General features: G+C 39.5%; 1 protein-coding gene across 1 annotated transcript in view; it reads right to left on the reverse strand.

Moving 5' to 3' along the window:
• Nucleotides 1-6,883: 6,883 nt before the first annotated feature.
• oca2 (oculocutaneous albinism II) overlaps nucleotides 6,884-12,220 on the reverse strand; it is a 138,223-nt gene continuing 132,886 nt past the window's right edge. The window contains exon 24 of the mRNA XM_058401977.1: nucleotides 6,884-8,486. Within this exon, the coding sequence (XP_058257960.1) occupies nucleotides 8,399-8,486 (88 nt within the window). The 3' untranslated portion in view covers nucleotides 6,884-8,398. The remainder of the gene's footprint in view (nucleotides 8,487-12,220) is intronic.

A 12,220-nucleotide genomic window follows, 5' to 3' on the forward strand; every position in this document is an offset into this window, starting at 1 on the left:
TTACAGTTGACATAACCTATTTAATCCCCTTCTAATTAATATGAGGCCGGGCAGGATGTAGCATCACAACGAGAGTGAGGCCATGGAAATGAGTTGGCAGGTTTATTGAGGGATGGGGCGTCTCTGTCACGAAGCTGAGGGGACAATTACAGCGTCTGTCTCACTGGGACAAAACCTAGCTCCAAATATGCATTATAACTGGATATAGATCACTGACTGCTTTTCCTTTGTGTGTGCGTGTGTGTGTGTGTGTAAGGATGAACCCAGTGTGTGTGTTGTGCTGTTGTTCAAACACTGAAGTCATCATGACTATTTATTTTCCACAGTAAAGTACATTAAAGAATCCCAGGCTGAACTTTATATCTATTTTTATTTCTATTTAAAGTCCCGGAGTGTCTGCATGATTGATTTATTTAGTTAATAAGTTTCTTGTTGTCACTTATAATCAACTTTACCAACCTAAATCTCTAAACAAAGATGCATCCATTTCAACTAACATCAGACGGACGGATGAACAGATAGATAGATAGATAGATAGATAGATAGATAGATAGATAGATAGATAGATAGATAGATAGATAGATAGATAGATAGATAGATAGATAGATAGATAGATAGAACAGAGAGGGACAGGCAGATAAATAGGACAGGTGTATAGGACAGATAGAGGGATGGATGGATGGATGGATGGATGGATGGATGGATAGTGAAAGATCAAGACAATCAAATAACCAAATAAACAAATAGATCCAAGAACAATCATAGAAGACAGATAGACAAATAGAGTGAAATACAGACAGATATATAGTCAAAGTCAAAGAAGCTTTATTGTCACTTCAACCATATATAGCATATGCAGTACACAGTGAAGTGAAACAACGTTCCTCCTAGACCAGAGGTGCTACACAGAACACAGACAAAGTACAAAGACGCAGACAAACACAGAGCTATAACATAGAGATAAAACTAAACTATACTTAAGGTGCAAAAAAAATAGACATACAACAGAAGTGCACAGGATGACGAGACAGGACAGTGCAGATAAACAACATGTAGACCGACTCTGTGTGAAAGAACAGTGTAGACAGGGAGTGAAAATATTAAAGTTAACATGTAAACAGGATCAATATAAAGTGTGAAGTGTAATGTAAAGTGACGTGTGTGCAAACAGGACAATTTTTATGTATGTGTGTGTGTGTGTGTATGTGTGTACAGTGAGAAAGACAGAAAGAGATACAGTAAAACAGACAGAGATACAGTGAGACAGACAGAGATACAGTGAGACAGACAGAGATACAGCGAGACAGAAAGAGATACAGTAAAACAGACAGAGATACAGTGAGACAGACAGAGATACAGCGAGACAGAAAGAGATACAGTAAAACAGACAGAGATACAGTGAGACAGACAGAGATACAGTGAGACAGACAGAGATACAGCGAGACAGAAAGAGATACAGTAAAACAGACAGAGATACAGTGAGACAGACAGAGATACAGTGAGACAGACAGAGATACAGCGAGACAGACAGAGATACAGTGAGACAGACAGAGATACAGCGAGACAGACAGAGATACAGTGAGACAGACAGAGATACAGCGAGACAGACAGAGATACAGTAAAACAGACAGAGATACAGTGAGACAGAAAGAGATACAGTAAAACAGACAGAGATACAGTGAGACAGAAAGAGATACAGTAAAACAGACAGAGATACAGTGAGACAGAAAGAGATACAGTAAAACAGACAGAGATACAGTGAGACAGACAGAGATACAGCGAGACAGACAGAGATACAGTGAGACAGACAGAGATACAGCGAGACAGACAGAGATACAGCGAGACAGACAGAGATACAGTGAGACAGACAGAGATACAGTGAGACAGACAGAGATACAGCGAGACAGACAGAGATACAGTGAGACAGACAGAGATACAGGAATATTTCAGCACTAGTTGCAGTGTAATGAATGAGGTGTGATGAGGACAGTGACAGTCACTCTGTTGTATTTTTATACTTTTACATTAGCAAGAGGAAGAGAAAACAGCAGGAGATTAATTTCCTTAAAGAAAATAAAAAGAATAAACCATAAATACTTCATATCCATCGCGATCTTGTCCCAGAGGATCCACACAGCAGAAGCAAAATATCTCCAACACACACATTTACATGGATTAAAAAAAAATGCTATGATTCCTTCTTGCTCTCCTCTGGCAGATACGAGTGTGTGAAGGAAATCAGACTGAAGTGTTGATCAAAGAGAAACAGCAAGAGAAAGAGACAAAGCATGAACACTCGGAGAGACGCGTCTGAGACGGACCAAATTTGGACACGATAATAAAACAATATAAAATGAGACACTTCTAATGCGCATTACTGAGAGGAGAGGAGAAGAAAGGAGAGGAGAGGAGAGGAGAGGAGAGGAGAGGAGAGGAGAGGAGAGGAGAGGAGAGTGAACACATGGTATAAAAAGTCTGACTGCTCACTTAATTGGGTTAGAGATTTGCAGACAGGCAGAGATACAGTTAGAAAGACAGAAAGAGATACAGAGATACAGTGAGACAGACAGACAGACAGACAGACAGACAGAGATACAGTGAGACAGACAGAGCAACTGTGAGACAGAGAGACAGATAGACAGAGATACAGTAAGACAGACAGAGATACAGTGTGACAGACAGACAGAGATACAGTGAGACAGACAGATACAGTGAGACAGACAGAGATACAGTAAGACAGACAGACAGACAGACAGACAGAGATACAGTGAGACAGACAGAGCAACTGTGAGACAGAGAGACAGATAGACAGAGATACAGTAAGACAGACAGAGATACAGTGTGACAGACAGACAGAGATACAGTGAGACAGACAGATACAGTGAGACAGACAGAGATACAGTAAGACAGACAGACAGAGATACAGTGAGACAGACAGATACAGTGAGACAGACAGAGATACAGTGAGACAGACAGATACAGTGAGACAGACAGAGATACAGTGTGACAGACAGACAGAGATACAGTGAGACAGACAGATACAGTGAGACAGACAGAGATACAGTAAGACAGACAGACAGAGATACAGTGAGACAGACAGATACAGTGAGACAGACAGAGATACAGTGAGGCAGACAGACAGAGATACAGTGAAGCAGACAGACAGAGATACAGTGAGGCAGACAGACAGAGATACAGTGAGGCAGACAGACAGAGATACAGTGAGGCAGACAGACAGAGATACAGTGAGGCAGACAGACAGAGATACAGTGAGGCAGACAGAGCTAACTGCTCTCTTAATTGGGTTAGAGAATTGCAGATCTTGTTCAGAGCTGCTTACTACTTGATTTTTTCTGCAAGAGATAAAGACACAAGTCTCCAGTCTGGCACTGTGGCTTGTAAGATTAATGCACTGAGAAACATCTTGTCCTTCCTTTTAATGATGTAACCCTTAAGGACAACCACAAAAGCTGCCTGAAAAACCCTCACCACGTCCTGCAGCAAAGCTCTTATCATCAGAAGTCTATCGCTTTTAACAGACGACCTCTAACTTCACAGCCTGGCATCCATCCCAGAAAGCAGATGTAAGATTTCCGTAAATCTGGACTTTTCTGTTGTAGATTTGATGTAATTCGGATCATTACCCTTAAGACATTCTAAATGGCAGAGTAATTAATTATGTCCAACCATGCATAAAGTATAACAGAGAAACTCACCATACTGGGGCCTGACAGGATGGAGGCATACAGGTACCATCCTATAGGTAATGTTCATGTTAGTCCAGTACGGGGTCAAGAGGTACCATCCAATAGGTAACGTCCATGAAAGTCCAGTATTGGGGTCAAGAGGTACCATCCTATATATAATGTCTATGTTACTCCAGTACGGGGTCAAGAGGTACCATCCAATAGGTAATGTCCATGTTAGTCCAATATGGGGCACAAGAGATAACACCTTATTGGCAATGCCCATGTTAGTCCAGTACGGTGGTCAAGAGGTACCATCCTACAGGTAATGTTTATATTAGTCTAATGTGGAGGTCAAGAGGTATTATCCTATAGGTAATGTCCGTGTTAGTCCAGTATGGAGGTTAAGAGATGCCATCCTATAGGTAATGTCCATGTTAGCCCAGTATGGGGGTAAAGAGGTATCATCCTATTGTTAACATCCATGTTAGTCCAATATGGAGGTCAAGAGGTGCCATCCTATAGGTAATGTCTATGTTAGTCCAATATAAGGCAAAAGGTCACATCCTACAGGTAAAGTCCCTGTTGGTCCAGTATTTATTCTACAGTTAATATGCCCCTGTTAGTCCAGTTTGGGGCTAGAGGAAATGTCCTACAGGTACCATCCCTACTAGACAAGTATGAGGGGGCTATAGATGACGTGATGTCCTACAGGTAGCATTACTGTTAGTCCAGTACGGTGGGGGCAAAAGGTAACTGCCGACAGGTAACACAGTATAGGTAAACTTTAGCAATATGGGGTATAAGGTCTGCTCCCAGTCTTCAAATCAAGAATCAAAACAGCAACATCGCCATCAAAGTGGGAAACTTTGCATTTTGTGTGTGTGTGTGTGTGTGTGTGTGTGTTTATTTGGCACAATGACATGTTCAATAAGAAAACCTAACCCTCTGTGGAAGTTATTAAGTGCTCTCTCTCAGATCCTAATGCAGCTCTAAATGAGTTCTTTATTAAAGGCAGGAGCATTTGGAAGAGGGAGCTTCTTTAAGCCTAAAGATTAAAGACTCAGTGTGTTAGTATTTACTGTAAAACTTCAACATTTGCTGCCTGAAGTGGCTAATTAGAGAGAAGGACTTCTTTTTCCGTTAGATTAAAGTCTAGTTCTAATAAAATAAAGTCATTTCTAGCGTTTTCCAATTCACTAAACATTTTAAATGAAATCACTTCTCAATTTAATGGTTAACAGTGGAAATGTTTTTAGAACTTTAAAAAAATAAATAAATAAATAAATAATAAAAATAAACAAATAAATAAACAAACAAACAAGGATATACTTTGTGTTTTCAGTAGCTGCCTGTCATATCAAGGAACCTAATACATAAAAAAATAATAATTTACAAACTGCTGACTGTAAGTAGATCAATTTTATAGGTATCATTTTAAATATTTAAATTATTGTATTTATTAATATTTCCTATAGTTATGCTTCTAGAGAATTGACAAAACTTCAGAAAGAAGGACAAAATCAAATAAAACTTATGGAACTGGGTATGTAAAATGAATAAAGTAATAAAGTAAATAAACATCAAAGAGTGAGATGTGAATATATTATTATCGGCAAATATTAATAAGAAAATAGCGTGCAGGATGACCCACGTGAGCGTTCGTCTTTGAATAGACGGAATAAAGAGTCTCTGGACGCCGGCCGGCCCGAGGTTGTCCGTGTTACCGAGCTCAAGCGTGGCATTGAGCTGGAGCATTATGTGATTATTACTAGTGAAAGCTTGGCAGATGTTTCTGCAGATTTGACCTTCTCTTGCCATCTGTGGTTCTGCTGAAGCTTCTGTGTCTGAGAGGAACTGACATTTTAACATTTCGCTAAACATCTCAGCTACATGCAGGCAGCGTAGCGCTTCCCAAAGTCGCAGAGGAACATTTTAACCCTCTGGAACCCTAATACTGTTATTCAGTCATGGTCAGTTCTGATGTTTAAAACATATTTAACCAGCTGTCTGCTTTTCTCATTAGATAACTGACTCTCATTAACTAGCTAACTGTAGCTATTATTAATTTTTATACATTATAATACAATAAAACATTAATCTGTTATATTATTTTTTATAATAAGTTGTCATGTTGAATGTGTTCTGTATAATTGTTTCTAATTATGACATTTTTATGAAAGTGTTATGTATAATAACTAACAAAAATGTTATGTAGCTATTATATCATTTTCTAAATTATAAAATACTAAAATATTATATTTCATATATATTATATTATATTATATTATATTATATTATATTATATTATATTATATTATATTATATTATATTATATTATATTATATCAATCATATTTTATAAATTCAAATTCATGTAATGTTATATAATTTTATAGATTATAATAAAATATATTACATTATATTACATCATATTATATTATATTATATTATATTATATTATATTATATTATATTATATTATATTATATTATATTATATTATATTATATTATATTATATTATATTATATATTTTTACATTCTTTTATGAATGTATTCTGTATAATTGAATTTATGTATTTTTTAAAATAATTTATGATTGTGTTATGTGTAATACATTCGTACAATAATGAAGGTATTTTCAATCAAATATTTATTCATAATTTATAGATATTGTTTAAGTCAAATTCTACAGCACAACTCGAACCGTCCCCAAGAAAATAGCAGAAAAAAATTCTGAATTAATTCAGGAAAAAAAAAATAGATTAGCTTGTAAGAAGCTACTAGAGAAATCTAAAAAGATTTATTGGGATGATGAAGTATTGAGGTCAGATTTGTGTGTTTGTTTCTGTAAATCTGGAAGGGGAACAGTGATGAAGATCCATCCATCCATTGTCTATTCCCGCTTTATTATTAATTAGGGTCACGGGGATCTGCTGGACCCTATCCCAGCACACATTGGGTGAAAGGCAGGGGTACACCCTGGACAGGTCACCAGTCCATCACAGGGCCACACATATAGACAGACAACCACACACACTCACACTCACTCCTATGGGCAATTTAGAATTACCAATCAACCAAATGTACATGTTTTTGGACTGTGGGAGGAAACCGGAGTACCCGGAGTAAACCCACACAGGCACGGGGAGAACATGCAAACTCCGTGATGAAGAAGATGATTTTGCAAAAAATAAACAACCAGGAAACAGAGTTTACCGAGTGTGTCGAGTTTAATTTACATTTACTGTCAGCTTCAGTGTTCGATTACAGGATTAAGAAAAGAACAAACATATATGAATCAATAATAAAAGCGTAGCAGGGATTTCCGAGGTGTCTGGAACATGGAACGACAGAGACGGAGAATATTATTCTGACTCACAGATATTAAGAGGAAATATCTAAAGTCCAGGAATGGAGCTCATTTGAAATAAAAAGAAGATTTAGATTAAAGAAGTTTTAAGGTCTATTTTTTGAGCTGTGTTTCATTAAAGCTGCAGTAATTAAAGTTGAGGTCGACTGTTTTCTCCTCCTGTGTTTAAGTCGAGTAGAGAGTCAAAACGCTCGGAGACGATGAACCCTGCAGCAGAACGGGTTTGTGGAACGATGAGAAGAGAGATGGTCAGAGGTTTCCTATGCAGCAGAGGTTCAGCTGGACTCAGGTCAGGCTTCATTCAGTAGGAAAATCCCATTCATGAGATGTTCTGGTGCCTGAACCACAGACGGAGAGAGGCATAGCAAAAATAATCCCATCGACGCGGCCATGTCTCATCATGTATCTTCATGTCACGGTGCTGGAGTTTGAGTTAATCGCAGTTTGTCACATGCTAGTTCTGCTTATGTGTGCTAATTAGCTTTAACACCAATTATATTTCAAATATCGGTCTTATTTTTGTTTCATATCAGTTCCAGATTCTCATTGGGCAGAATCTGATTTTAAAAAAAAACACAGGTTTGTATGAATGCGTAACCGTTGCTATAGCAACAGCTCTTTCATTATGGCTTCACACTAGCAACGATTTACGGAAGGAGTCTCCGGTGTCAGAGGTGACATTCCCGACATCCTCAGAACAGACAGATTTTTTAAATTCTCGGTCATATCAAGCTGCGTTCTTATTTGTTTGTTTGTTTGTTTTTGCAGCTGAGAACAGGAACAAATTCCTTTCACAGATGTTCTGTAAACATTTAAAAAACTGGTAACTATAAACTGATAAAAACTACACAATAAATTGAAAAAAATACTTTGCAGAAAATATTTTAGCATAGCTGATATTCTCTAAAACACATGATGATGTCATGATGTAACAATGTCATAAAGTGCACCTGATATAGGCATATGTCATGTTTATGACCTGCTTATGTCATGAGATACGTAGCTACTGTAGTACAGTTAGCTTGCTAGCATGAAAGCCTAGTGCATCGATCAGGCTTTGCTTTGTTATATCTAGCTGCTGCTGCTGCTTCTGGTCAGAATAAAAGTGTTACTACATAAACGAACGCACCAAGACTCCGCCCACCATCCACCTTACAGTAGGAATAACTCCAGAGATAAACAATAGCACCGTAAAACAGCAGAAAAATGCAGCAGGCGTTCCCTTGTTCCAATTATTTTTATCACATCTGTGCAGTTATGGTGCACTGGGCAGTCAGAAAGAAAGAATGGACTGGAATGTTTCCTCCTCATCTTCATCCTCCTCCTCCTCATCATCAGGTTTAGATGTTCCAGCCCAGTCCTATGTGAGTGACCAGCAGGTAGCACATGCCTATCGTACACGTCATCATCATCATGGGGAAACCCAACCTGAAAACAAGAGCAGGACGTCAGTTCAGGTCAGTTCAGCAGCACAAACCAGCATACAGCCAACAGCATGTCAAATATTTCCTCTGGGTCCTCGTGAACCCCGGGTAAAGGGAATCCTGGGTTGTGTAGTTGGAGGTTTCACACTGCTCCTACTTTCATACTGAATCCTGGCTCTTCATGATCTGACCTTTTACACTCAAACATTCCTAAACCATGGATTAATCTTCTAATTTGTGTATCAACAACCCTGATTGGATAAATGCAGCACGCAAACGTTTTAAATAACGCCTTGTCTCACGCATTCACTTTTTCTGCACTCGAGCAGGTTCTGTTATCTTTCACAGCTTTATCATCTTTTTTTTGCTCTTTTTAAGTTAGTCGTCTAGTTGACCAGACATCCGTTTGTACACTAAAATCCATCCATCCAACCATTTTCTATACCCGCTTTATTCCTAATCAGGGTCACAGGATCTGCTGGAGCCTATCCCAGCACACATTGGGCAAAAGGCAGGGGTACACCCTGGACAGGTCTCTCCTAGACACTTCCAGACCTCCACCAGGATGTCATCACACTAACTGCCTTTCCACTTTTCATCCTTTCTAATCTTATCTACTTCCTGTTCCACAGAGTTCACCCCTTCTACTCTTTTTTCCCTCTCATTTTCCTCATTCATCAGCTCTTCAAAGTACTCCTTCCATCTCCTCTGTACACTCTCCTCACTTGTGAGCGCCTTTCCATCTCTATCCTTAATAACTCTAATCTGCTGCACATCCTTATGTCTTCAACCATACAACCATATGCCTTCTGCTTGGTCTTAGACACCTCCCTCTTCACTCTGTGCTGTAACTCCTTGTATTCCTGTCTATTCTCTTCAGTCCTGTCCATGTCCCACTTCTTCTTGGCTAACCTCTTCCTCTGAATACTATCCTGAACTTCCTCATTCCACCACCAAGTCTCCTTATCTTCTTTCCTCCTTCCAGATGACACACCCAGCACCTTTCTTCCTGTCTCCCTGATCACTTCTGCTGTAGTTTCCCAGTCATCTGGCAGCACTACCTGCCCACCCAGAGCCTGCCTCAACTTCTGTCTAAATTCCTCACAACATTCCTCCTTTTTCAGCTTCCACCACTTGCTTTTCTTCTCCATCTCTATCTTTGACCTCTTCTTACAGACCATCAGATTCATCCTACACACCACCATCCTGTACTGTCTGGCTACACTCTCTCCCACTACCACTTTACAGTCACTAATCTCTTTCAGATTGCCTCTTCTACATAGGATGTAGTCTACCTGTGTGCTCCTACCTCCACTCTTGTAAGTCACTCTATGCTCCTCCCTCTTCTGAAAATAAGTGTTAACCACAGCCATGTCCATCCTCTTAGCAAAGTCCACTACCATCTGTCCTTCAAGGTTCCTTTCCTTAACTCCAAACTTGCCCATCACCTCCTCATCACCTGTGTTCCCCTCACCAACATGTCCATTAAAATCTGCTCCTATCACCACTCTCTCCCCCGTGGGAATACTCTCTATCATCTCATCTAATTCACTCCAGAATCTCTCTTTCTCCTCTAACTCACAACCTACCTGTGGGGCATAACCACTAACAACATTCAACATCACCCCTTCAACCTCTAACTTCAGACTCATCACCCTGTCTGACACTCTCATCACCTCCAGAACATTCCTCACAAACTCCTCCTTCAGGACCACACCTACCCCATTTCTTTTTCTTTCCACCCCATAATAAAACAGCTTGAATTCTGCTCCTATACTACGAGCCTTGCTACCCTTCCCCCTGGTCTCCTGTACACACAGTATATCCACCTTCCTTCTCTTTATCATATCAGCCAGCTCTCTACCTTTCCCTGTCATAATAGAGTATGGAATAAAATGGACTGAAGTAGACTGGACTGGACTAGAAAAATGACCTCAGTACATTTCCACTGAAGCTTTTTCCACTAATCAATTCTCTGGTGTCCCTCAGAGCTTCCACACAGCCAACATCATCCACCATCATCCACCAACCATCACCATCATCCACCAACCATCACCATCATCCACCATCATCCCTAAGCTTCAATCTTTTAAACTCTTTTCCCAGTATGCTGGCCAAATGGACTCATTATAAAGAAGTGACTGATGTTCTGGCTGTGAGTCTGATATCAAATGAGTCAGAACCCAGTCCAGTGACTGAAGATGAAGTTTGAGCTGCTTTTTAGATGAACAAGCACTTGGAGAACATCAGAGAGCAGAAATGGGTTTGATATCAACTTTCAACTTAGAAACATCTCCACTTTCATAAGACCTTCATATTAACCTCCACTGTGGAGTGGAACATGACAAAGACGCTCAATCATCAACATGGACACAATAAAAAAGAAGAAAACTCCTGAGCGATGTTTCCTCTCACAAACGTTCTAATTTAGCAACAAAACGGTCAGCTAGCGAGCGTCTCACACATAGTCTGTGGGGTTCTGTAACATGTTTAACCAGCAAGTGACTGATGCTGTAGCTATAAATCCCAACACACTGCATTCGTTATTGATCAGAGTTTAGAGTCGAGTCAGTAACCGAGCGATATCCGGCTCTGAAAAAACCACATTGCTTCACACTGACAGTGTAATTTATTCGGTGACGTTAACGAGACACCTATCAGCAGGAGCGTCTACTAATGACACCATATTACAGACTGCATTCGACAATTAAACTGAAACGAAACGATTCTCCGATAGCGAAACTCAACCTCGACACATTTCAAACGGGAAAATCCATTCCATATGTTACTGATGTGAGACAGAGGGAAAGGGGGAGGGGCTTTGTTTAATATCAGAAATGAATTTAGACATAACAGTGTTTCGCTTTTCTGACATTCCTGTGTATGAGGGTGGGCCCTGATACAGAAAACATGCCCTGATGTGATATATGATGGAAATACTTTGGAACCTCGGCATACGAATGCTCTCCCTTACGAATTTTCACCTTAAGAATTGAAATTTTTCAAGAAATTTGCATCGGCATACGAAGCATTTTCTGCATACGAACAAACCGACACAAATGCCAGCTAAGTTGCGTGTACATCCGGGAGTCATTTAAAACTTGTTAGCGTCAGTGGAAAGCCAAGCGAATCCAACCAAAGTGAGTTTACGAATTTTTTTCAGTCAGTGAAAGCTGTTTGGAAAGAGTCATCCCACGATACCAGCGTTGCCTTCAGCATGCGTTCTAAAGCTAGGTGATTTTTCGGGCGTTTTTTGTTGACAGATTGGTGGTGTGGGTGGTCTGTTCTATTTTTAGCCCAAGCTTGGTGGCACGACTTCCTGTGAGGAGCCTTGACATGGAATGCTTGGCTTGGGTCAGTTCTTTGTAAGCAGCCATACAATTTACATTACGCTTCATATTGGGAATATTGGTCATATTTTGGGAAAATAAAAAAAGAAAAGAAATTTCCATTTCCATTATTTCTTATGGGGAAATTCATTTCAATACAAATTTTATCCTTGAGAACTCTCCTCCAGAACAGATTAAATTCCCATGCCGAGGTTCCTCTGTCTACCGTTCAGATCAGATCATTTAGTATCACTAATATGAAATATTCGGTGTTTGTGTATGAAATAAAATTCAGCAGTGTTTATTTGCATCTTATTATATGAGATGAAGGAGAAGTAGCATGTGCTCTTGGTCACGGATCACATGACTTCTACTGTCTTCACTGCCAATGGTGCACTGAATCTCTCAG

This window comes from Hemibagrus wyckioides, linkage group LG11, assembly GCF_019097595.1.
Source record: "Hemibagrus wyckioides isolate EC202008001 linkage group LG11, SWU_Hwy_1.0, whole genome shotgun sequence".
Lineage (NCBI taxonomy): Eukaryota > Metazoa > Chordata > Actinopteri > Siluriformes > Bagridae > Hemibagrus > Hemibagrus wyckioides.